This window comes from Panthera leo, chromosome D1 (assembly GCF_018350215.1).
Source record: "Panthera leo isolate Ple1 chromosome D1, P.leo_Ple1_pat1.1, whole genome shotgun sequence".
In the NCBI taxonomy this organism is placed as follows: Eukaryota; Metazoa; Chordata; class Mammalia; order Carnivora; family Felidae; genus Panthera; species Panthera leo.
The window spans coordinates 110300847-110322489 of NC_056688.1; the positions used below are offsets into that span (position 1 = coordinate 110300847).

Below are 21643 nucleotides of genomic sequence, written 5' to 3' on the forward strand. Positions count from 1 at the left end.
AGAGATGTTTCCAGCACATTCTAGTTCCGAATGAGTGTCTTACCAGGCTGAGCTGGTGGGGAGTGAGCTCCTCATCCACGGGATGCGCACACTGGCTGTAAGAGAACGTTCCGGATACTCTGGGCATGAAGGGTGATGTCTGGCACAGATGGGCCAATACTTCCACGCCCTGGTGCCAGCCCCACCCCAGGCACTCACGATGGTCCAAAGCGAGGACACACACACACACACACACACACACACACGCACGCATTTCACACGGGGCAGTGATTACACACATACACACGCCACCGTCCTGCAGAGAAGGGCAGAGGCTGTCCAGGGCCCCGCGGGTGAGGCTGAACTGGCCTCCAGGCCCCACCGCCCCTTCAGGGGAGGTTGTGGTCTCTCCCATCCCTCCCTGGGTGACCGGTCCTGTCCCCCTGAGGCCATCCTCCGGCTGCTGGGGTGGATGATGGCATTTCACATGTCTTTCTGGCCTGGGTCCCACCACCGGCTAGGAGGCAGCACCAGTGCTTCTCAGAGGCCTTGCTTGCTCGGGCCGAAGAGCTGCAAAGTGGTTCTTCCGGCAGGAGGCCCCGGGAACAAAGGCCGCTTTGAGGCCAGCAAGGCCCTGGGCACAGCAAGCCGGGTGGCCTGGCGCTCATCTGGCCAGCTGCTGGGAGGAGCCCGTCCCCTGGGTCCAGGACTGCCCTGCTCGGAGCCCCCAGACGCGGTGGGGAGGTTGTGGCTGGCGGGGCCACAGGCCAGAGCCTGGGTGGGCACAGGAAGGAGGGGGGAGCATCACTCTGGGTGAGAGCTTACGCAGGCGTGAGGGACCGTTTATTGCTCAGATACCAAAACACATTCACCTGGTTAAAATTTTAAATGTCTAGAAGGGTGAATAGTGGAAAATGTCCCTCCTGCCTTGGCCAAGGCAACCGTTCAGTTTCCTCCGGGATATACCACTGCTTCCAGTTTCTACATCCTTCTAGGTAGGGGTCTTTACGGGGATGGGGGTGGGTTGGGAGCCTTGCCTGACACTTAGGACACACCCAAGGGTGACAGTGAGGATCGGTTTGTATGCTTTTATTGTTTGTATAGTACAATCTCTGGTAGCAGAAATGTATGCACAAAATAACAATTCAAATAAGAGTTCAGAGTAAAAAAAAAATCATCCCAAAGGACATTTAATATATATGGGTGTCACAGGCCTACCGCATCCACACCCCCACATTCCGTATACTGGCTGCTCTTTCCCACCAGAATGACCCGTCAGGGACACGGGGGGCAGCGAGGGCAGGGGCACCTCCGAGGGCCAAAGCCGGGCCTCCGGCGCCCCACGGCCCCCAGCAGAGTGAGCCCCCGGGCAGGACGATGCCAGGGCAGCCAGCCCGGTCACAGGATCCCCGAGCAGAGGCAGAGGAGGAAGAGAAAAGCTGCAGACGTTCGGGCCAACCCCGCTTTCCACGGGGAAGGCAGCCGGGAGGCGTGTGTGTCCCCAGGACCCCACACTGCTCCCCGGCCGGCCGTGGGCTCTGTGTGGGCCACAGCCGCCTGCCCGCCCCGAAGCTGGGGTTAGAGAAGCACATTCAGTTACGGAGGAGAGCAGGGCGGGGGAAGCGCCCGGTTAGGGGGCGACGCGCCGGCCTGACCGGTCCCCGGGGGCTACGGTCACGGGACGCAGACAACGGCTCACCCCCCTCCCGAGCCGTCTGCGGTCTCGTGCGTCCGCCACGTGGACCAGAAGGTGAAGGAGCAGCTTCGGAGACTCGCGGCCAGGCCGCAGAGCGACATCACAGTCTGTCCCGGCTGACGGGCCACCCTCGGGAGCGAGCGGTGTCTACACACATCGTTCGTTACCCCAGAGAGCCTGGCTGCCGTGCTCACCAGCACGTTCACTCACATCCTTGAAAAAATCAACGTTAACCAAAAAAAGTACCCGCAGAAACACGGTTCACTCTTGCTGTCTGCCATATCTGACTGAAAACTTCAGGCCCCGGACACAAGATGCCTTGCCTAGATTAAAAGGATTCTGAGATATTGCACTATTGTACTATATTTCTGCTTCCCGATCTCATCGCAGAGTCCTAGTGAAATCGTAAACAAGATATGAAATAAATGTTACTCAGTTTTAATACGGTCTTTCGTATCATACACATCTGCGTTGGGCAGCGAGACATCCGAGCCTTCTTGCCGCAGGTGCGGCAGTCGGGAGCACCGAGGGCCCCTCTGGCTCGGCCGCCCCTGCACGGTCCAGGGATGAAGCCGCTGGCGCCTCCCACACTCACACCCCAAGCTTCCTCTTCTGGTCGAAATAGGCATCGAACCTTGCCTGGGCATAGTCCTAGGAGACACAAGGAAGGGCAGGCTCACCAAGGACTCCCGCCCAGAGCCGCCCACGTCCCGTCCCCCCCGCAGGGCAGGGCCCCAACCACCAAGGCCACAGAGCAGCTCCGGCTGCCGCAGGCTGTCCGGGAGCCCAGGCACCAAGCTCAGTCACCCTGGCCACCCTGGCCCTGCAATCCAGGCGGGACCCCCGCCTACGTATTTGTGCGCTGCCACGGTGCCCCATCTTGTCGACCGGAACGCCGCAGACACTGATGCAAACAAAGGCTCCCCTCTCAAAGGAAAAGGTCCCGGGGGCGTCAGGAAGCAGAGGACAGAGGTGCAAGAAAGGACGCACCATGGGTTTTCTGGAACCCCCTACGGCATGATTACTGCCCAGAATGAGAGAGGGAAGTAAGAAAAGCTGGTCTCGCGTTCCGGGCATTCGGGAACGAGAACGGTCAAGCCACCGTGTGTCTCTGGGCCCGCTCCCCCATCCATCCGTCGGGGTGGACGACGCGATCTCTTAAGCACCTGCTCCAAACTGAAAAGCGTGTGACGCTAACTGCCAGAAGATCACAGCATCGCTGTTCACAACTCGGTGTTGGGGTGTAACTTCTACGCCACAAAAATTAACTCCTTCACGCACACGGTTGGACGTTTTTCACAAACGCATACATCCAGTTCAGCAGCACCGCCACAGTTACGATAAAGAATATTCCGGCACACTCAAGTTTCCACGGGTCCCACCCCGCCGCCTGGCCACAGGCAGCCTCTGAACCAATTTCGATCAGTACGGGTTGCTAATAGAAAGCTTTTCCATAAATGGAGTCACCCGGTCTGTACCCTTTTGCCTGGCTTGTTTCACTCGGCATAACGTTTCTGGGATTCATCCGTGCTGTGGTGAGCATCTGGGTTCGTTCCGGCTTACTGCGGGGTACTTCTCCATCATCTGGACCTCACACGGCACATTTATCCGTTCATCTGATCGGCATGGAGGGTGCTTCCATTTCAGGGCTATCACACAGGAAGCTGCTGTGAGCATCTGAACCCAAGTCCTGGCGTGGATGTATGCTTTCACGTCTCCTGGATCAATGATGCCCCAGTAGAAGACTATCGGGCTGTACGGTAAACGTGTGGCCGGACTGTCTTCCAGACCGGTCAGACCCTCTCACCAGCCCCCTCGGCAACATACGCCAGTTCCGGCCGCTCCACATTCCTGCTAACGTCTGATACTGTCAGGGTCTTAAAGTGTTAGCCACCATCACAGGTGTGGAGGGAATCACACTGGAGATTTAATTTGCATCTCTTTTCATGACTAATTACATTATGCAGACAAAAAGATGTGTACTGGCCATTTGTTTATCTTCTGTGCAGTGTCCCAATCTTTTGCCTGTTTATAAAGGAGGTTTGGTTTCTTGCTAAGTTGTGAGTTCTTTCTATATTCTAAAAACAAGTCCTGGTCAGATACAAATTTGCAACATCTTCTCCTGTTGGTGCTTGCCTTTTTATTTCCTTAAGGATGTCATTCAAAGAGCCAAAGTTTTTCATTTTGATTAAGCCCAACTTACTTTTATGGTCGGTGCTTTATGTAACCTAAGAAACCTCTGCCTCGGTCAGGAAGCTTCTCTCTTGTGTTTTCCAGACACGTGGTGGTCTGAGCTTTTACATTTAGGTCTGTTGTCTCTTTCAAGTTAACTTTTGTGTATGGCAGGAGATCAAGGTTCAGTATTTTTTCCATATGGCTATTTAGTTGTTCCCACATCAGTTTTGAAAACACAACACTTTCTTTCCCCCAATGAATTATTGTGGCCCTTCTGTCGAATACTGGTTGGCTCTACGTGTGAGTCTGTTTCTGGGCAGTGGACTCTGCTCCATTTGACCGACGTCCGTCTTTCCACCAATGCCCCACTGTGTCGATACATCTCGAGATCAGGCAGAACGAGTCTTCCGACTTGGTTCCTTAGTTTTAGTTTCACATACATTTTAGAATCAGCTTATCAGTTTCTGCCAAAAAGCCTGTGGGGGTTTTGACTGGGATCGTGGAGACTCTGGAGATCGGTTTGGGAAGAACAGACTCTTCATACTGAGTCTCCTGAAGCCATGAATGTGGTCTCTGTCTCCATTTAGGCTCTCTTAGCAATGTTTTACAGCTCTCAGTACACAGGTCATGCACATATTTTAAAAACCTTATCCGCCTAAGTATTTCATACTTTTATGCCATTGTCAATATGGTGAAATTTCATCTGTAACTATTTCTACCCTATGGGAATGCAGCTGGTTTTTATACACTGCCCTTGTATCCTGTGACCTCAGTAAACTCCCAGCATAGTTTAACTAGCTTTTCTACTGATTCTTTTATATTTACTCATGTACATGATCATGTCACCTATAAAATAAAGGCAGTTTTTCTTCTTCCCTTCTGATTAGGAATTCAATTTATTGAATAAGTATATGGTCATTTGTTATGTCAGTTTTGGTAATTTGTATTTTCTAAGAAATTTGCACGTGCACACTGTCGATCTGTTGGCATGAAGTTATTCATGATATTCTCTTACCCTTTTTAACATCCGTAGGATCTGTAGTGATGTCTTCTTTATACCTGGTATCAGTCATGTGTCTTCTCTTTTACTTGCTCAGTATAACCAAAAGTTTATAATTATTATTGAACTTTTCAAAGAACCAACTTTTGGTTTCACCGACTTTCTCTCTTTTTTTTTTTTCCCCCATTCATTTTCTATTTCAACGATTTCTGCTTTTATTTTTATTTAGTTCTACTGACTTTGGGCTTAAGCTTGTTTTTCTCTTTCTAGCTTCTTAAGGTCACTGGTTTGAAAACTTTCTTATCTAATACAGATGTGTAACCTTCAAAGCCACAAGTTTTTAAACACTACTCGAACTACATCTCACAAATTCTGATATACTGTGTTCCCTTATAATTTTCTTTGAAATATTTTGTTTCATTTCTTCTTTGATCCAGGGCTTATTTAGGTGTACTGTTTAATTTCCAAATAACTAAGAAGTTTCAAGATTTTGTTGTTGCTGATATCCTATTAAATTCCACCAGGGTCAGAGTATATTCTCTGCATTTCAATTCTTTTCCACTTGACACCTATTTTCTACTGCTCAGCATACGGTCCATCTTGATGAACATTCCATATTCAATGGGCAAGAATGTACCTTCTGCGGTGGGCATCAATTACGTCAAGCCGGGAGAGTGCTGTCCACTCCTCCGTCCCTCCTGCTGCTGTGTTTCTGGCTCTGCTGTCACCAAGGGAGGGGGAGGTCTGCTCTGTGGGTCCGCCTCTCTCTCCATCAGTTTTCTCAGGTTTTGCTTTACGTCTTTTGAAGCAAGAAAGGTATGGACGCATTCACGATTTTCTTAATGTCTTCTAGATCAATCGATCCTTTTATTATTACAAAATTATTCTTTATCTTTGGTAGTATTTGTTTGATGTCTACTTTGCCTTACAATAATCACTGGACGTGACTAAATCTGCTTCAAAACTCCATATTCCCCTTCTCTGGCCTGACACCACCTGTGCAGTACCAACCTTCCGCCTCGTACAGGACTAGGGGATCAGAGAACTAGTCACTCCCACCTCCTGTCTCAAAGCAAGGTGCTCACTAGAGACTTTACACGCCCCTGCCCTGGAACATGCTCCCAACACTCACCATGGGGCAACAGAGGGCTTAACTCGAGGTTAAAACTGTCTATGTCAAGGACGCTTCCTAAAGTTAGAAGAAAACGACAGCCTGGCTTGTCAAACTTGCCTGCAGCAACCAGGACGGCTCAATGAGTCAGCACCAGCCGCCCGCACGACGTGGGGTGCTGCAGGACGGAGAACGGAGCCGTGACAGCTGAGGAAAACACAGAGGCAGACCCCATCGTGCTCCTTCACTCGCTGTCCCCTGTGTCCGAAGGGACTGAGGTCAAGGGCTGGACCTCTAGGGTCCGATTTCTACATCCCCCAGGCGAACCACAGGACCACACAGCACTTCTCTGGAGCAGGGAAGGCCTGGCCTGCTGGTCACCTGCCTTTGCAGATGCGGAGCCAGTGAGAGTGGGTTAAATTATGCAGCCTTTAACCCTCAGCTTCCTGGGCTGAGCCTGCTGTCCTGGTGCCGGGTCGCCTCATTCACAACTTGCGGGGGCACAGGGAGCCCTCTGCAAAGAGCGGTCATTTACCACCAGGCATTCACAGACATCGTTAACAATTTTCTGAGAATAGAAGAGAAAACCACCCCCAAAACATACCATGTACCCAAATTCAATGGAAGAAATCTTGGCCTGTACGATGGACCAAAGTCCCCAGAAGAAATGGGACGCAAGGGCAAACCTGTAATTACAAGAGCAGGAGACGCACGTGAGATGGGTGGCACCAGCCACGGGCCCGATGACGGAATTTCCTGCAGGTGGGCATTTTACCTCCTCTGGATGCAAACTGGGTCTGCCCTGGCCAGCTCGGTGGGATTACACGCCACAGGGAGCGAGCAGCTGGGAGCACGGCTGCCGGCTCCGCCCACCTCTGGCTGGGGCGGGTGGACTTGCCGAGTGGGACAGCGACAGTCACACAGTCACGGGACTCAACGGGGGCCCTGGGGGCCACGCAGGCAGGCACGGGCTACGCTGGGAAAGAAACGCTCTCTGCTACACGTGTGAGCCCATGGCACCAGCAACCCTCAGCGCGCATTGTGCAGCAAGAGGGGGAAAATGCAGGCCTCTGCATAACTCACCACCCTTCCTGGAGCTGGATGCCGCCCCACCCTCACCCCTGCCCTCGCAGCACAGCGGTGAAACAGAGGAGGGTGTGACAGTCCCCATCTCTACGCTGCACCGTGGCCTCGGTCACCGTGAACCCACGCACGTGCCCCCTCACAACAGTGCCTGTGGGCTTCACTGAATGCTCTAGTATCCTCCTCACCCCTGCTTGTACTCCCTGACCCTCTACACGTCCCTTGGGGCTCCCCTTCCTGTCTGGCTCTCCATTTTTCTATTTTCTATCCATTCCCGAACCAGAGAGGGAAGCTCCGTGCTGCAGGGGGAGCCCCGGGGACGGCAGGGCTGGCCACATGCTCAGCAACAGGGGTGTGGACACTTCTGAAGACCAGGATCTGGAAGACATGATCTGTGCTAAGTGGGCTGGACAGAACAAGGTGGGTCAGAGGTACGGAGACGTTTTTAGCGAGAATCTCCTGTTGTAACAGACCCCACAGGATGGGAGTAACTCAAGCCTCCAGACTTGGGAGATGAGTGTGTACGATACACAGGGGTCGGAACCTCTACAAAATCCAGAAGTTTCTCAGCCCTGCTTTGAGAGCTGCTGAAACAAAGTTAAACAAGCAAGACTCAGAACCAATGCTCACAATCTGTCATTATTTTTTAGAAGAAACACATTAATGGATGGTGCCCACCATTTCACGAGCATCGGGCGACAAGAGGGTGCAGGCCCTGGATGGCACGGCCTTGTTCCGCTGAGTCTTACACGTGGATTACAGTCTGGGGCACCATCCAAGCCTCCTGACCTTGTGCACTGACCCTGCTCCCCGCCCCTGCCGTGAGCTGCAACGTGGAGAGGTGTCAAATGTTCCCCTTTGGACAAAGTACAAGTCCTAGAGACGTATGTTTGTAGAGAAGCTCCTAAAATACTCAGGATTGCGAGCAGTCACCCCAATTATATTCTGGAACAGGACAGCTATCTTTATCAATCAATGAAAGGAAACAATTACCTATTGACTTCAAGCAACATCTCTTCTTCTATAATGCACTTTTCTTCATTACTGAGGTTTTCAAATTCATTTTGGAATGCGGCCAAGTAATTGGAAATAAAGTGGAGCTTTAAAAAAAAGGAATTACATTAGAGTCAGTGATGGTTAGACAGATGGTGTCGACAGCTGTCAGGAAGCACTACACGTCCAGTGGACACCCCGCATCGCCAGAGACGCCTGGAGAAGGCCCAGCCGAGCCCGAGCAGCTCTGTGCCAGGCGTGGGGAGTGTGGAAGCTCGCTGATCCGGCAGTGAGCTCCAGCTTGCCGTCGATGCTGTCTTGTTGGCAAGACTAGTACAGGAAATTACGATGACTTCCAGCGAAAACAGGTAGAATCTAATCCACACTCATGTTTCCCACGGTCTGGGTGCAAAGCCTACATCATGCGTCTCCCCAGACTGGCTGGCATTCTGTGCGGGGTCACCGCAGGAAGCCCAGGCACAGGCGCCAGGGAGCCCAAAGGTGTTGGCAGGTGCCCCCCCGCCACCCGAGGGTGAGAGCTGACCAGACCAGGCAGAAGGGCCTTCCCCCTGCGGTGCCATGATTATCTACACATTTATGTCCGTCCATTGGCCACGTCTAATTTTGGTTTGGAGAAGAGGGTCTACCAGGCCCCACACAGAGTCCACACCCGCATTAGGATTTGGGAGATCCCATGTCCTTCAGTATTTCATCTTATACAGAACACAGCAAACTACCGCTTGCCTTCTCTGATACGTAAGGAAACGGCATCAGTTACGTGACCTAGAAGAACGCCAGGAAGCGATTACCTACTTGGAATGCCAACACTGCTTCTCGACCAGCTCTGCCATTGCCCTTGTCCAAAACCGGCTTTCACACAGTGCACCCCCTCCCACCAGAAGGCATCCCTCCAGCCCAAGCACTGTCCTAGTAGGGGGTTCCAGAAGGAGTAAATCTGCACAGAAAAGGTGACCGCTGGCCCCTAGTAAATTTTATGCAGCAGGTGCTACTCTGAGCATTTGTTTCTGCATATTACCTCGCCCCTCACGGTGACAAAATAATTCCTGCAGATGAGGAAATGGAAGCACAGACACAGCAGGTGACAGTAAAGTCGGTAGCAGATTGGGATTCAAATGGCACAATAGTTTCTAAAACCCATGCGTGAACCACCACACGTGATGAGGTTAATTTCCAGGAGTTACTAAATGCTCAAGTCGGCAGAAAATTTGAACAGATCAACACCCTAAGAGATGGGGTCACCATTCATGGCCTTCTCTCCCAAAAAGTTCCAGGCCCACGTTTTCTTACAGGCAACGTCTACCAAATCTTCAAAGAACGTCACGTTTAATATAAATTTGTTCCAGAAAATTAAAAAGGGATACCCGACTCATTTTATTAGACTAGTATAATCCTTATTGCACAAGCAGATACGAATAATGGTTTTTAAAACCAACGTTAAGAGCCCAATCCACATATGTACGCAGATGTCAAACCCCTAAGTGAGAGATTGCTTAACTGGATCCAAGAGAGCGCTCCAAAATAACACACTTCACTCGAGTGGTCTATTTTAGAAATTCTAAGATGGTTTAACATTTTAAAACATCTCATTAACGGCCTAAAGTGAGGCAAGCGCGAGATTACCTCAGCGGTGCAGAAGGGGTATCGAGAAAAGACCAGTAACTATTTGCATTGCTGTGCGGTGCTGGCGGTCACACAGCTCTTCTGTGCGCTAACAGGAAACCTGCCTTCTTACTGAAAAGCCCCTCTTCCCGGCTTGAGGGGTCTCACCTCTAGGGCTGCCCAGTTTTTACAAAGGTCTGCTTTCTTTTCAGTGAGGCAAAAATTCAAATACCCGAAGACGGCTGTTTCTTCTTCCTCAGGCTAAATGGCCTACTCTTCCCCTCCCTTCCTTCTCACACAGCATGACCTTGAGGGCCAGAACCAGCCCGGCCAACTGGTTCTCAAGTTCATCACAGTTGGCCCTACGACGTGGCGAGAAGAGGGCAACGCAGTTTCCGTCCCACAGCAAGTCGACATCTGAACCGCAGCCCCTGGCGTGTGGGCCATCGACCGAAGACGCCACCACCGCGCCTGGCGCAGGCGAGTGACCGAGAAACACGTCCCGAGTGAGTTACAGCAGCAGCTGGCTGCATCCCCGTCCTCGCGCCGCTCTGACCTCTCTGAAATGCCGCTCACCGGCAGGGGTTCCGCGGGAAGAGCGGTTCTGTGGCAGGGGGGTCGCGAAGCGGGTAGAGACGCCGTCCTGCGCAGGCTCAGGGAGGCGGGCTTGGCCCTCCCTGTCCACAACCTGGCCTGCTTCCACCCCGCTACCCACTTATCCCCAGCCGCTCCGGCAGCGGGCTGAGGAATGGAGGAGGGGCTCCCAAGGGGGAGATTCCCACAGGGTGATTCTTCACGCGGCCCCTCGACCCCCACACTCGGGACAGGACAGGGAACTGGTTGGCACCACAGCGGCTCCCAAGTCATGCTGCCCGGAAGATTCCTTCTGTCTGCAGGGAGTGAAACACACACAGGAAACACCGTGATCTCCAAAAAGAGGGCCAGAGAGCAGAACAGAGGCTGGGCTTTCTGGAAAAAACCAGAAGGAGCTACACGAGAGACCACTCTCTAACCGAACACAGGTTATCGCCGGCTCAGGGATTAAAATGTCAAGTTTGTGTCTTGACACAAAATAACATTTTAGAGCAAAAGGGTCTGCTGAACCATTCTGAACCTTTCACAAGGGTCCTGTGAAAATTGAAGAAGTAATCGATTCTAACTGCATAAAACTGACTCGTGTAATTTACCTCCCATCAAGCCTCCACCCAGTAGTCTCCTACCTGCTGTTTCTTGGTGGGGTACTTCAGGACGTTGGCTCTGAAGAAAGGGTACTTTTCATAGTTATAGTCATACATCCACTCACAGAAATGATTCCCAATGTCAAATCCCCTGAAAGAGAGGTAAGAGACGCTGCGAAGCGGGCACCCTGCCACGGCACAAGGCTCCCCGGCCAGAGAAGGACAAAGGCCGAGTCGTGAGCACCCCTCCCAGCAACAAACTGTCCTTCCCGAGGTTCCCCGGGGATGACAGCGTCAGTGACAGGGAGAGCCGACGGGGCAGTTACCAGAACCACAGCCGACCGGAGCCACGAAAGCGCCCGTGACTCAAGAGCCACTGTTCAAGGGGCGCCTGGGTGGCTCAGTCGATTGAGCGTCGGACTCTGGATTCTGGCTCAGCTCACGATCTCACGGTTTGTGGGAGGGAGGCCCGCACTGGGTTCTGTGCTGCCAGTGTGGAGCCTCTTGGGATCCTCTCCCTCTCTCAATCTCAATCTCTCGCTCTCTCTCTCTCTGCCCCTCCCCCACTTGCACGTGCGTGTGCACTCACTCAAAAAAAAAAAAACACTTAAAAAAGAAAAAAAGCAATGGTTCGAGAGCCTCCTGCACTCAGGGCTCTGACCTCTGACACCGACAAAATACCAAGTTGTGCGTCGTGACTCCTCACACCGTTGCTCCCCACGAACCACGGAGAACAGGCCTCGCTGCCTCACGCACCGCTGCAGGCCGCGGGGGCAGACGCACCAGCTTCCGCTGTATTTTGTTGGCACTGCTGCCTGTTTTCTGCTCTAATTGTTTCCTATGTGCATCATTAACTTAATAGAACGATACGGAAATAAACACATTTTACTGTAACGTGTTACCTGTAATTATAACTGCTGTACTCGAAGTCGATGAGCATCAGTTTCTGCTTTTCAGAATTCTCTCTGCCTTCCAGCATTAAGATGTTACCTGCAAAAAAGGTTTCGACGACGTGCCATTTACTGTGGGCTTCACAGTCGAAGGCACGAGCCCCTGACCGGCAGGGCCAAGAGCGGTTCTGATCCCCTCCGGGAATCCGAACCACACGAGTGAACGCAGGCCACAGAGTCCCAGGAGCAGCACTGTCACACCCCCCCACCCCCACCCCCAAAACAGAAGGCCCGGGCCGCGCGGACACAAGAGCCCCTGTTCACAGCAGCCCAAGAGTAACACGGCCCCGGGCTTACCCCCGAACAAGAATGGCCCGCCATTCGCTTGCTGGGGCAGTACTCCCCAGTCGTTTCACACAGGGGTGCAGAAGACGACTCTGGACTGGCATGCCAGAGTTCTGGCTGACCCAACATGCCCGGCAGCGCTGAGGCGGGGTGGCAGACGGGCCGGATGTGGCCCACCAGCTAGGGAGCCGCGTCCTGGTGTCCCCCCCGACAAGGATGTCACCGGTGAGGGCAGCTACCGTGCGTATGGCTCCGGGGACCATACTCGGCCCCACCGCTTCGCCTCACCCACTTCTCCTCCTGAGGAGGAGGCCACAGGTGGCGTTCCTTCCGCCACAGGTCCCGTGAGGCCGAATTCCGGGCCACAAGTGAACTGACTGCCAGACTGGCTCTTCAGACACACGTTCCAAGACCCCCACACTCTACACGACGTTCAGCGTGACCACGGGGCTGGGGGGTGGCACCGGCAAGCCAGGCTTTGCTAGGTTTTCGGCCCCTCTCTCTCCGGGGTTTCTGCAGGAGGTGCACTTTCTAGGCTTCTCGGCATCCATCTTCTGTTTCCGGTGGCCAGCAAAAGGAGACTCGGAAGCAGGTGCCCAAAGCGGCAGAAAAAGGGAGACAGACGCCCCCAGCTTCTCTGGCCCTTGCACACATGGCCACCGCCGGCAGCCGGCCTCCCTCACGCCCCCGGTGACGTCTGTGCCGCTACCGCCCGCTGCCATGCAAACCTGTGGCTGACGCGTCTACACTGTGCGAGACGTGGCCAGCAATGATCAACTCTTCAATAAAACGTATTTTGGCTCAAACTGGTGTCTTATCGATGACTGACCCTCAACACGGACTATTGTTAAAATTAAAACCAAACCGCTGAGCCTGGCAAACGGCCCGAGGGTGGGCATGAGCCAACAGTGACGGAGAGGACAAGGACAGCAGAGCACCGCGGCAGCACCCGTGGGACCTGCCCAGCTAGACCGGGCCTCCATTTGAAGTCACGGTGGGCAAAGGTGGCTCACAGTAAGGGGTATCCGGCGTCGTAATTTTCTGAAGGCAGAGAGACTCAAGGCCATGGCAGAGTGAACTGATCTTGAGAGCAGGTGACCTCGATTAGCCGCGAGGCGCTGCAGGTGGAGGGGACGAGGCCCCCAGGACCGATCCCGGCCACGGTCATCTCCTACTGTGCCCTCAGATTACCGAAGTCCTGTGTCCACCAGAGTAAACACTAAACGAGTAAGTAACTTGGGAAGTTTCCATCCTTTATCCTCCCAGGTTAGCGAACATTCTCATTTTTTCTTCTGTGAATACATTTCTTGCAAAAATGGGAGGATACCCCCTGTGTTTTTCCAAAAGTTGCTTTTTTTCTCTTAACACATCCTGGAGATTTTTCTGTATAAAAACTCGACCTCATTCTTTTCAACAGTTACACAGCACTCCATTGTGCGGCCCTGCCATTATTCACACGGCCATTCCCCTCTCCGCGGCCCTGGCACTCATCACACAGTGGAGAGACACACACACACACACACACACACACACACACACACACACACACACTCAGCCTTCCAAGCAGACACACAAAGCCAGCTCCACAAAACAGGCAGCAATCCTTACCTTCCTGACAGTCGTTATGACAAAACACAACTGGAGAAGGGGTGGATTCCAGCAGCGACCTGGGAAAGGAAGGTTTTGTCGTCACTCGTCACACTGTAGGCCAGAGACAGAGCGCCACCATCTCTGTGCCCGGCGCTGCACAGACGCTCCGCGGCGCCACACGGCCTCCGTGCAGTGCTTTTCTTGTGGCCTCCGGGAGCGCCACCATCACGCGACGACAGCTCCGCGGCAGCTCAACCCAGAGACCCTCGTGAGCCCCCGGGGTGCCCAGCTCTTCCCGTGTGGGCCCCCTCCTGGAGGACCCTCCTCACGTGGCTGTGGGTCCTGGCTCGCAGCCCCCCCCCCCCCCCCCCCCCCCCGTATGACCCTCCTCATCAGTCTGCCTCTGGTCTCCGTCACACCTCTTACCACGACTTGACATTACGGGACGTGTTTGCTGGTCTCCGTCTCTCCTACTAAAACACAAGCGCCTTGGAGAACGTCCCGGTCACCACTTGCTGGGCACCACGTGCAAATGTGACTGAGGAAGGCCGGGACCGCCCGCACTCGGGGCGAATGCCGGAGGCCTGCACCGCTGCACCCCAAAGGCCGGGCGGTAGCCCCTGCTCGGAGGCCAGCACCGAGTTTCCTACTCCATTTCCCCCCAGAGCTTGCGGCGCACGGTTCCCCTCCTCTGCGGACACCCCCAGCCTGCCGCCCCCACGACCTCCGTTCCAGAAGAAAACCCGCGCCGTCGCCACGGACCGCGCCTCACCTCAGGTTCTCCAGTTCCAGAGGCAGGTTGTGGCGGAGGAGTCTGTGGAGCTGCTTCACTCTGGGCTCCCCGGCAAACTTGACCCTCAGGACTTGATTCAGATACCTTGCAGGAAAGGGGAGAACGGAAACCACCGCTCAGTCCCCCGTGGCCTCCTCCTGGAGCTCCCGTGAAGCGTAGCCACGGGATGCCAGCGGGGAGCCCCGGGCTCTCTAGAAAACTCACTTCCTGCCCACCCACCCGTCCGGCAGACCAGAGGAAGGACTCCGACCACCGTGGCAAACGAGTACTCACGCTGGCACCTCTGGTGGCCGCTAACACAAAACTGAGTCAGAGCCAAGCGGTTTGGCCACTTACTTTTCCATTGTTCCAAAAAGCCATTTTGGTTCCTTATTGAATGGCATTTTCATACCATGAAATGTGGCCATTTTCTCAGCTATTTCTGCAGAAATATCTGGCAAACTTAATTCTTCAGTGTCTAATCGCCGGCTCTGGAATAAAAAAGGGAGTCAGAAAACGGCATTTGTTCAGGGAAGCTGGAGGCGTGCGATCACACAAGCCTAAGGACTAGGAGTCCGTTCTGTAGGGCATCTAAGTCTCCTCCGGCGCACCGAAGTCCCGTAGGAACGGGCACCGTGCCCCGCGGACAGTGCCCCAGCAATCGCCATGGCATTTGTCAGCAAGGGGGAGGGGCCTGCTCCACAGCTCAGTATCACTTTGAACCCTTTTAATCGTGAGAAGGTCCTCCCCGCATGTAAGCGTTTAGGCGGACTCCGTGCTCCCTGCCCTCTGCCTGACGCCAGAGCGTGCCCTCTTCCCTGGTAAAAGCTCCAGGTTTCCAGCGGTTTGTCACACGAGCCCGTGTCTAACTCCTTCAGCAGCTCGGACACCCCGCCCGGACACATCTCAGGCAAGAGGTGGTCCCAGTCGGAAGCACCGCCAGGAATTCAGCATGAGCCACGGCCCCCTCGCCCGCGGTGGCGTCCACAGCCCCCGCCTGGCACAGGGCAGGCTCTCAGAGCGCAAAGCTGAGCGAAGAAACGGAGGCGCCCAGCTCCCACCACTGCGGCTCCCGGCACTGCCACCCCCAGAGCTCCCAGTCCCCACTACCGCGGCCCGAGGCCACGCCCGCTCCGGAGGCACGTCCCAGCTCCTCACGAGGAAAGCACAAGCCACCGAGACCTGTTCGTCCTTCCCACGTGCACTGCTCCCCTCCAGAAGCCCAAAGAGGCACTCCTCCGAAAATCCAGAGCGGCGCAGCACAGGGGTGAACGGGGGGAGTCTCCAAGCTAGAGAAAAAAACCCCGGCTCGAACCCTGGCTTTAATCCTCATGCCGAAGGCATAGGGGCCAAAGGCACGCTGCTCAGACCTCTGCGTCTGACTTTCTGGTTTCCACAAAATGAGAAGCGCATCAAGTCCCTGGCGGGCTGCTCCGAACGAAGGCGGGCGCCGCAGGCAAGGGCCCTGGGCCAGCAGCCCGCCGGGCAGGTCTTGACAAATGGTGGGAGCCCGGCGACGAGAGCTCAGGGCTCCCTTGGAAGCAGCAGGCCCAACCTCTCCCTCCTCCTGCACCTGGGACCCTGCAGCCTCTTGAGCGGTGGCACCAAGGTGAGGGCAGGGCGTTCACTCGGCTTTCCCTCGGCTCGGTTACAAAACGCCCCTGATCTGTTTGGCACCGTGGAAAGTGTAAGACTAACCGCGCTCAAAAATGAGCCCCTTGCAGGGTTCTAAGCTCCTTCGGAAAGAGCAACAGGAGACCAGCGTTCGCAGAGGTCACTTCCTGTGCCCTCTGGAACGTGGCTACGGGGACCGGATGGGGTGGGGCGCACGCGGCAGTCCTGAGTAAACTTGCAAGTAAGACGTGCCATCAGGCCGAGCCAAACGCAATCACCGTCTCTGGGGTCAAAAGCGGTTGGAAAACGGTAGTTTCAAGTGGTTCGACCTAGTATTTTAACAGAATTTTTAAAAATCTTCACGACATAGCAAACGTTATACATAAAGACACTGGAACTACAGAACTAAAACCGCACGCACCCCACGGACACTCCGACGCCCGCATCCTGGTCCGGGACAGGACGCCCCGTTATTCTGAGCTGCGGTCCCTGCTCCTTTCCCTTCCCTACGAGGAGTTTCACCACAGGCGCACACTTCACACAGCTCCCGGAGTGCTTCCAGGGCTTTATTAAAATGACCTATCCTATCTGTAGCCTTCACCACCTGGTCTTGTCGCTCAGTGTCATCTTAAGGTGCATCCGTGTCGCCACTCGTAACCACAGGAAGTGCTTTAGATTTTTAATTCTTTCAAATGCTTTATTATTATCTCATTTGATGCTCACGCAGCCAGATGTTACTGTCCTTACTGGGACAGTTATAAATAAAACAACCGCCCGGCGGCAAGCCGGGTGCCAGGCTAGAGACCGAGGCCTGTCGGCTGGCGGCCGCTCGTATGGCGCCACCGCACGACCTAGAAGAGGGTTCCCCTCCTGGGAGACAGGTCACAAGGAGGCTCCTATCCCTGGGCTGTGGGGAATCAGACCATCAGCAGCCCTTCCTCCAGCCTCTCGCCGAACACGGGTTGAGTCTTGGCGAGCAGGGCCTCCCTTCAGCCGGGCCAACCGTACAGGTGGCCACGTGAGGCCGGGCCGGAAAAGGCAGCCATGCGTGACCCTGTCTTCGAGGGGCCCCACAGCTGAAGGAGAGGAACCCTTCACCACATCTGTGAGCTTGGCTGTGAGTGGGGAGGCAGGCCAGCCAGGCTCAGCAGCTCCACCTAAACGGCCCGGAGCCGCCCCACGCTCCCTCTAACGCGAGCTCTTGAGGCCCAAAGCCCTTCGTGGGTTTACTCACACGTAACTCTAAGCAAGACACGCGGGTCTGGACGTTAGAGCAACATCAGAAATGCCTCAGGACAGCAAGAAAGGGCAAACGCTCCCAACTCTGGGAAACGGGATTTGAGCCGGGCCCTGAAACGCCAGAGGCACTTGACGGCCCGTGGGAGCTGGGGAGACTCAGACAGAGGGAGTGAGATGGGAGACGAGGCAAAGAGCAGTGGTGGCCCCACGGGGCGAAGACCCGGGTGTGGCACGCGGCGGCCAGGGCCACGGGGACCGGCTGTGACTTCTAAAGGAGGCCCAGACGTCCACAGGAACAAGGTGAAGGGGGAAAATGCCGGGGTAAGCAGCCTTAGGGGTCAGTGGAATGTAGGCTTCATACAGATTTTTCATTCGGATGAACATCTTTGCAGAAAGACAGAGGTGCTAATGTAAACGCAACAGAAATTTGTTTTTTCTTTATTTCTGATGCAATGGAATAACGTGTCACATTTGCTACGCCAGAGCACGACGTCTCGGGCTCTTGCAGCCACAAGGGCAAGAATCCATCTTTTGTCTGCGGCGCGTGCCGGCCGACGGGTGCAGAACACATCTTACCGGGATAAACTGTTCCAGGCGGCCTTGGGGGAAGATGCCGTAGAGCTTGGGTCCCAGCGACCTCTCTGCGAGAATGGCAAACATAACGCTCTCCAGAACCATGGCCTCGGCCCCCTAGAACAGACAGCAACACAGCACATGTTTCCTGAGGGTGCGCAGGCACGAGCGCTTCCACGGGAGCAGCGGCATCACCCCCAGCGACTCTACGACTGGGCGTCATGACCGCCACCCCCATCTTGAACGCGAAGACACAGAGATCAACATCTTGTAACGTGCAGGGTCCGTGCTTGCAGGGGTCACACTATATCAGTAAGATTTCAAATTCCAGTTTAACTGGGTCGCTGATTCCAAAAACAGAGTATCTGTTGGTATTTTACTGCTCGTATCTATCTTAGAACTTCTCTGAATTCCGCCCATGGCACCTTCTCAAAGGCCGCCACAATGCCGTCCGCTCTGGAGAGGGGGGTGCTGGCCTGCTTCTCAGCCGCGAGCGCAGAGCAGGAGCGCGGGGGCCTTCTGCCACCGAACCCATCCTCAAGGACGACTGACAGACCTGGGCCTGTCTTTCCGTCCAAAGAGCGCCCTGGCGCAGAACATCCCCGGCCTCCATGCCCTGCTCTTATCCCTAGTCTTTGCTGCCGGTTTAACTTTGTCTCTTGCCAAAATCCCCGAGGCTCCTAAACGGTCTCTAGTCCCAGTGACTCAGGTGGATCCACAACCATCCTGCCTACAAAACTCATCTTTTGGCCTCAGTTCAAATTCACTCCTCAGTCCTCTGCCATTAAACAGCAAATTAACCTCTAAGTCACTGTGTCTGAGGAGGGGCCAGCGGGCGTGGGGGGCGGGGGGAGCTTTCAGAGGATTCTTATTCACCCCTTGTTAAGAAACGTGCCGTGGGGAGTGCGATCCCGCACAAACACGGAGCAAAGCGAAGCAGCTCTGTACGCTCACGTTACAAACACGCGCAACGGGACCAACTCAGGCAATGACAGGGCGCTAACGTCACAGAGAAGAAAACAGAGAAGCTGCTTTTCCAAAGGACACGGAACCACACTGGAGTAAACAGCCATTTGATCACCTTCACATTTTGGGGAGCAAACGGCTTTGCTGGTGGTCCCCCATAATTCCAGTTTAGCCACCGTCTCGTGTGTGTCATTTATTCCCACAATTGTGGGCTGACCACCTCGTGAGACCCGATCTTTACTTACTCACTTGCAGTTTTGCGCCTACGGCTGCCATGAACCATACCGCGTCCTCCCCAAATCCACACGCCGAAGCCCTGGCCCCCAGCGTGATGGTGTGTGAGGACGGGCCTCTGGGAGGGGGACGGGCACAGATGAGGTCACGAGTGCGGGGCGCCCACGCGATCAGCGTCCTTATACGAAGAGACACCAGAGAGCCCGCTGTGCCTCCCTCTGTCTCTCCGTCCCTCTGCCATGTGAGGGCTCGGAGAAGACCGCACCCGCAGGCCAGGAAGAGGGCTCCGCCAGACCCCAAACGTGCCGGCACCCTGATCTCAGGTGTCCGGCCCGCAGCGCCGAGAAATAAACGTGTGCTGTCCGCACCCCCACGGAGCCTGTTATGGCAACCTGGGCAGACGCAGACAATGACCGCACACGGCACTGCCCTGTCAGGTTAACGGCGTGGAGAACAGGGTTGAGGGTCAGACAGGTTTTATTTCTGAACCCCTCGAAGGAGGTGGAGTCCCTGGCGGCCCGACGACCCGCACCAGAGACACCCCGCAGGAGAGTGTGCGCAGATCTGCAAGGTGCCTCTCAGACTCTCACCTGGATGTCGGTGTGGAGTGAAATGCCAAGGCGCATGCAGGCCGGGCACCGCGGGACGGGGGACGGGGGTGTGGAGGCGGACAGGCTGTCCGTGGTGGCTCTGTGCAGCCCTCGGCACACCCTCCCCTCTGCACACCCTCCCGTCTCACGATTTCAAAGAGTTGCATCAGGATTTCTTCTGTCTGGGTATCCAGATTTTGTCGGAATCAAAATTTGTTTTCTGGCTTCCCTCTGTGTGGAGTGACTAAGCCTAAGGGCCTTAGGGTTGGCGCCGTATAAAACATCCGAGTGCCCGATCCTGAACAGGCCTTTGCGTTCGAAGTTACAAACTTTATACAGAGTTAAGACCCACCGTGTTACCTCAGTAGCCTTAGCATTTTGCGCATCGTGTCCACTCAGTACAAAGGCTACTGGGGACTGACCTCACAGGCCGTGCTGTCGCTGGCACTCGGGCTGAACACACACACTGTCCAGAATCCTCTCGAGTTGAGTCAACCCATCGCCAGGATGGAGAGAAGATGGAAAGAGACTTAAGAACTTTGCAGTTCTCTCTGGCATTGCTCCAAACACTATAAATAAGAAATCTCTTTGTTCATATGTAGTATCGCAGTTCAATATTTATTCCCGGTAGGGAGGAAGGGGAGCTGGTGCGTGGAGGGAAAAGTCTGGAGGAAGAAACGAAGGAAAACAATCACAAGCAAGAAAAATGGTTAAAATAGGTTAAGAAGGATAGCAGGTGGCACGCCTGGGTGGCTCAGTCGGTTAAGCGACCGACTCTTGATCTCAGGGTCCTGAGTCTGAGCCCCACATTGGGCTCATGCAGGACACGGAGCCTACTCAAGAAAAGAAGAAAAAGGGGAGCGGGCCATCTCAGAATGAGGGCATCGACTTGTGCCAGCCTTTTGGGAACCGCCAGGTCTCCAAACACCTCCCTGCTTGCTACTTAAGCGAGTAAAGAACCGGACGGGACCAGAGCGACCCAGTTCACCGCCCCAGCACTGGCCCAGGCGCCGCCACTGGCCATCCAGACACTGGTCCTAATTTCTTAGGACAGAAGGTCCTACCTCCGCTTGAAACCATTTACTTGGCCCCAGGGAAACCGGAAGAGCCTGCAGGGACCCGTATCCCGGAGAGAGAAGCAGACAACGCACAAGCCCTGCGGCAGGGGCAGGACAGAGCTGCTTCCAGGAAATGACAAGGACACCTGAGGGTGACACGGAGGTCCCGAGGCGGGAGTGACTTTGGCACATTCGAGGGAGGGGAGGGGCGGGCGCCGGGAGCCCAGCCACCAGGAAAGAGGAGGCCCGGCCGGAGAAACCTCAGCGCGTGGAGCATTTAAGGGGAGGAACCCACAAAGGGCCTGAGAATTCCCGGCGACAGTGAGGAGCACACTCTGGACCCACTCGATCCTTAAAACAAACCTTATATGCTCACGACTGTGCCAGACTTTCTAGCATTTTCTAATGTGTTTCCTTTTAAAAAGCAACAAAAACGCTGACATCTCATGTCTGTGAACGATTCAGATGGGGGCAGCAGGAGGAGGAGGGAGCAGGAGAGGAGGCGGAGAGGGCACAGCCGTGATGGAGAGAGTGTGGTGCTGCGTGTGCAACCACACTCAGGCAAAACTCAGGGGCGGAGCAAAGTGGCCACTGGATCCGAGCACGTGGAAGTCGTCGGTGACCAAAACAAGAATGGTTCTCCAGGGGAGTGAGGGGTACAGGGGCAGAAGTGTCTAGGCAGACTTTTCATTTTATCTATAATGATAGATCATTTTCCTTTACAAAATTAAAATCCAGGGGTGCCTGGGTGGCTCAGTCAGTTAAACGTCCGACCTTAGGTTTTGGCTCAGGCGGTGATCTCACGGGTTGTGGGTCAAGCCCCACATCGGGCTCGGCGCTGGCAGCGTGGAGCCTGCTTGGGATTCTCTCTCTCCCTCTCTCTGCCCCTCCTCCCACTCTCTCCCTCCCTCTCTCTCTGCCCTTCCCCCATTTGCAC

The 21643-nt window shown here is 54.7% G+C and overlaps 1 protein-coding gene across 7 annotated transcripts in view; it reads right to left on the minus strand.

The window, feature by feature from the left end:
• Window positions 1-2092: 2092 nt before the first annotated feature.
• The window catches only part of CHKA (choline kinase alpha), a 61706-nt gene continuing 42155 nt past the window's right edge, over window positions 2093-21643 (minus strand). For 4 of the 7 annotated variants that reach the window (XM_042904807.1, XM_042904806.1, XM_042904810.1 and 1 more), the window contains 9 exons: window positions 17862-17975; window positions 14790-14923; window positions 14433-14537; window positions 13679-13737; window positions 11738-11825; window positions 10878-10986; window positions 8038-8144; window positions 6566-6647; window positions 2093-2326 (listed from right to left, as the gene is read on the minus strand). In XM_042904807.1, coding sequence (XP_042760741.1) covers window positions 2267-2326; window positions 6566-6647; window positions 8038-8144; window positions 10878-10986; window positions 11738-11825; window positions 13679-13737; window positions 14433-14537; window positions 14790-14923; window positions 17862-17975 — 858 coding nt within the window. In that variant the 3' untranslated portion in view covers window positions 2093-2266. The remainder of the gene's footprint in view (window positions 2327-6565; window positions 6648-8037; window positions 8145-10877; window positions 10987-11737; window positions 11826-13678; window positions 13738-14432; window positions 14538-14789; window positions 14924-17861; window positions 17976-21643) is intronic. The other 3 variants (XM_042904811.1, XM_042904809.1, XM_042904812.1) reach the window with 1 other exon arrangement.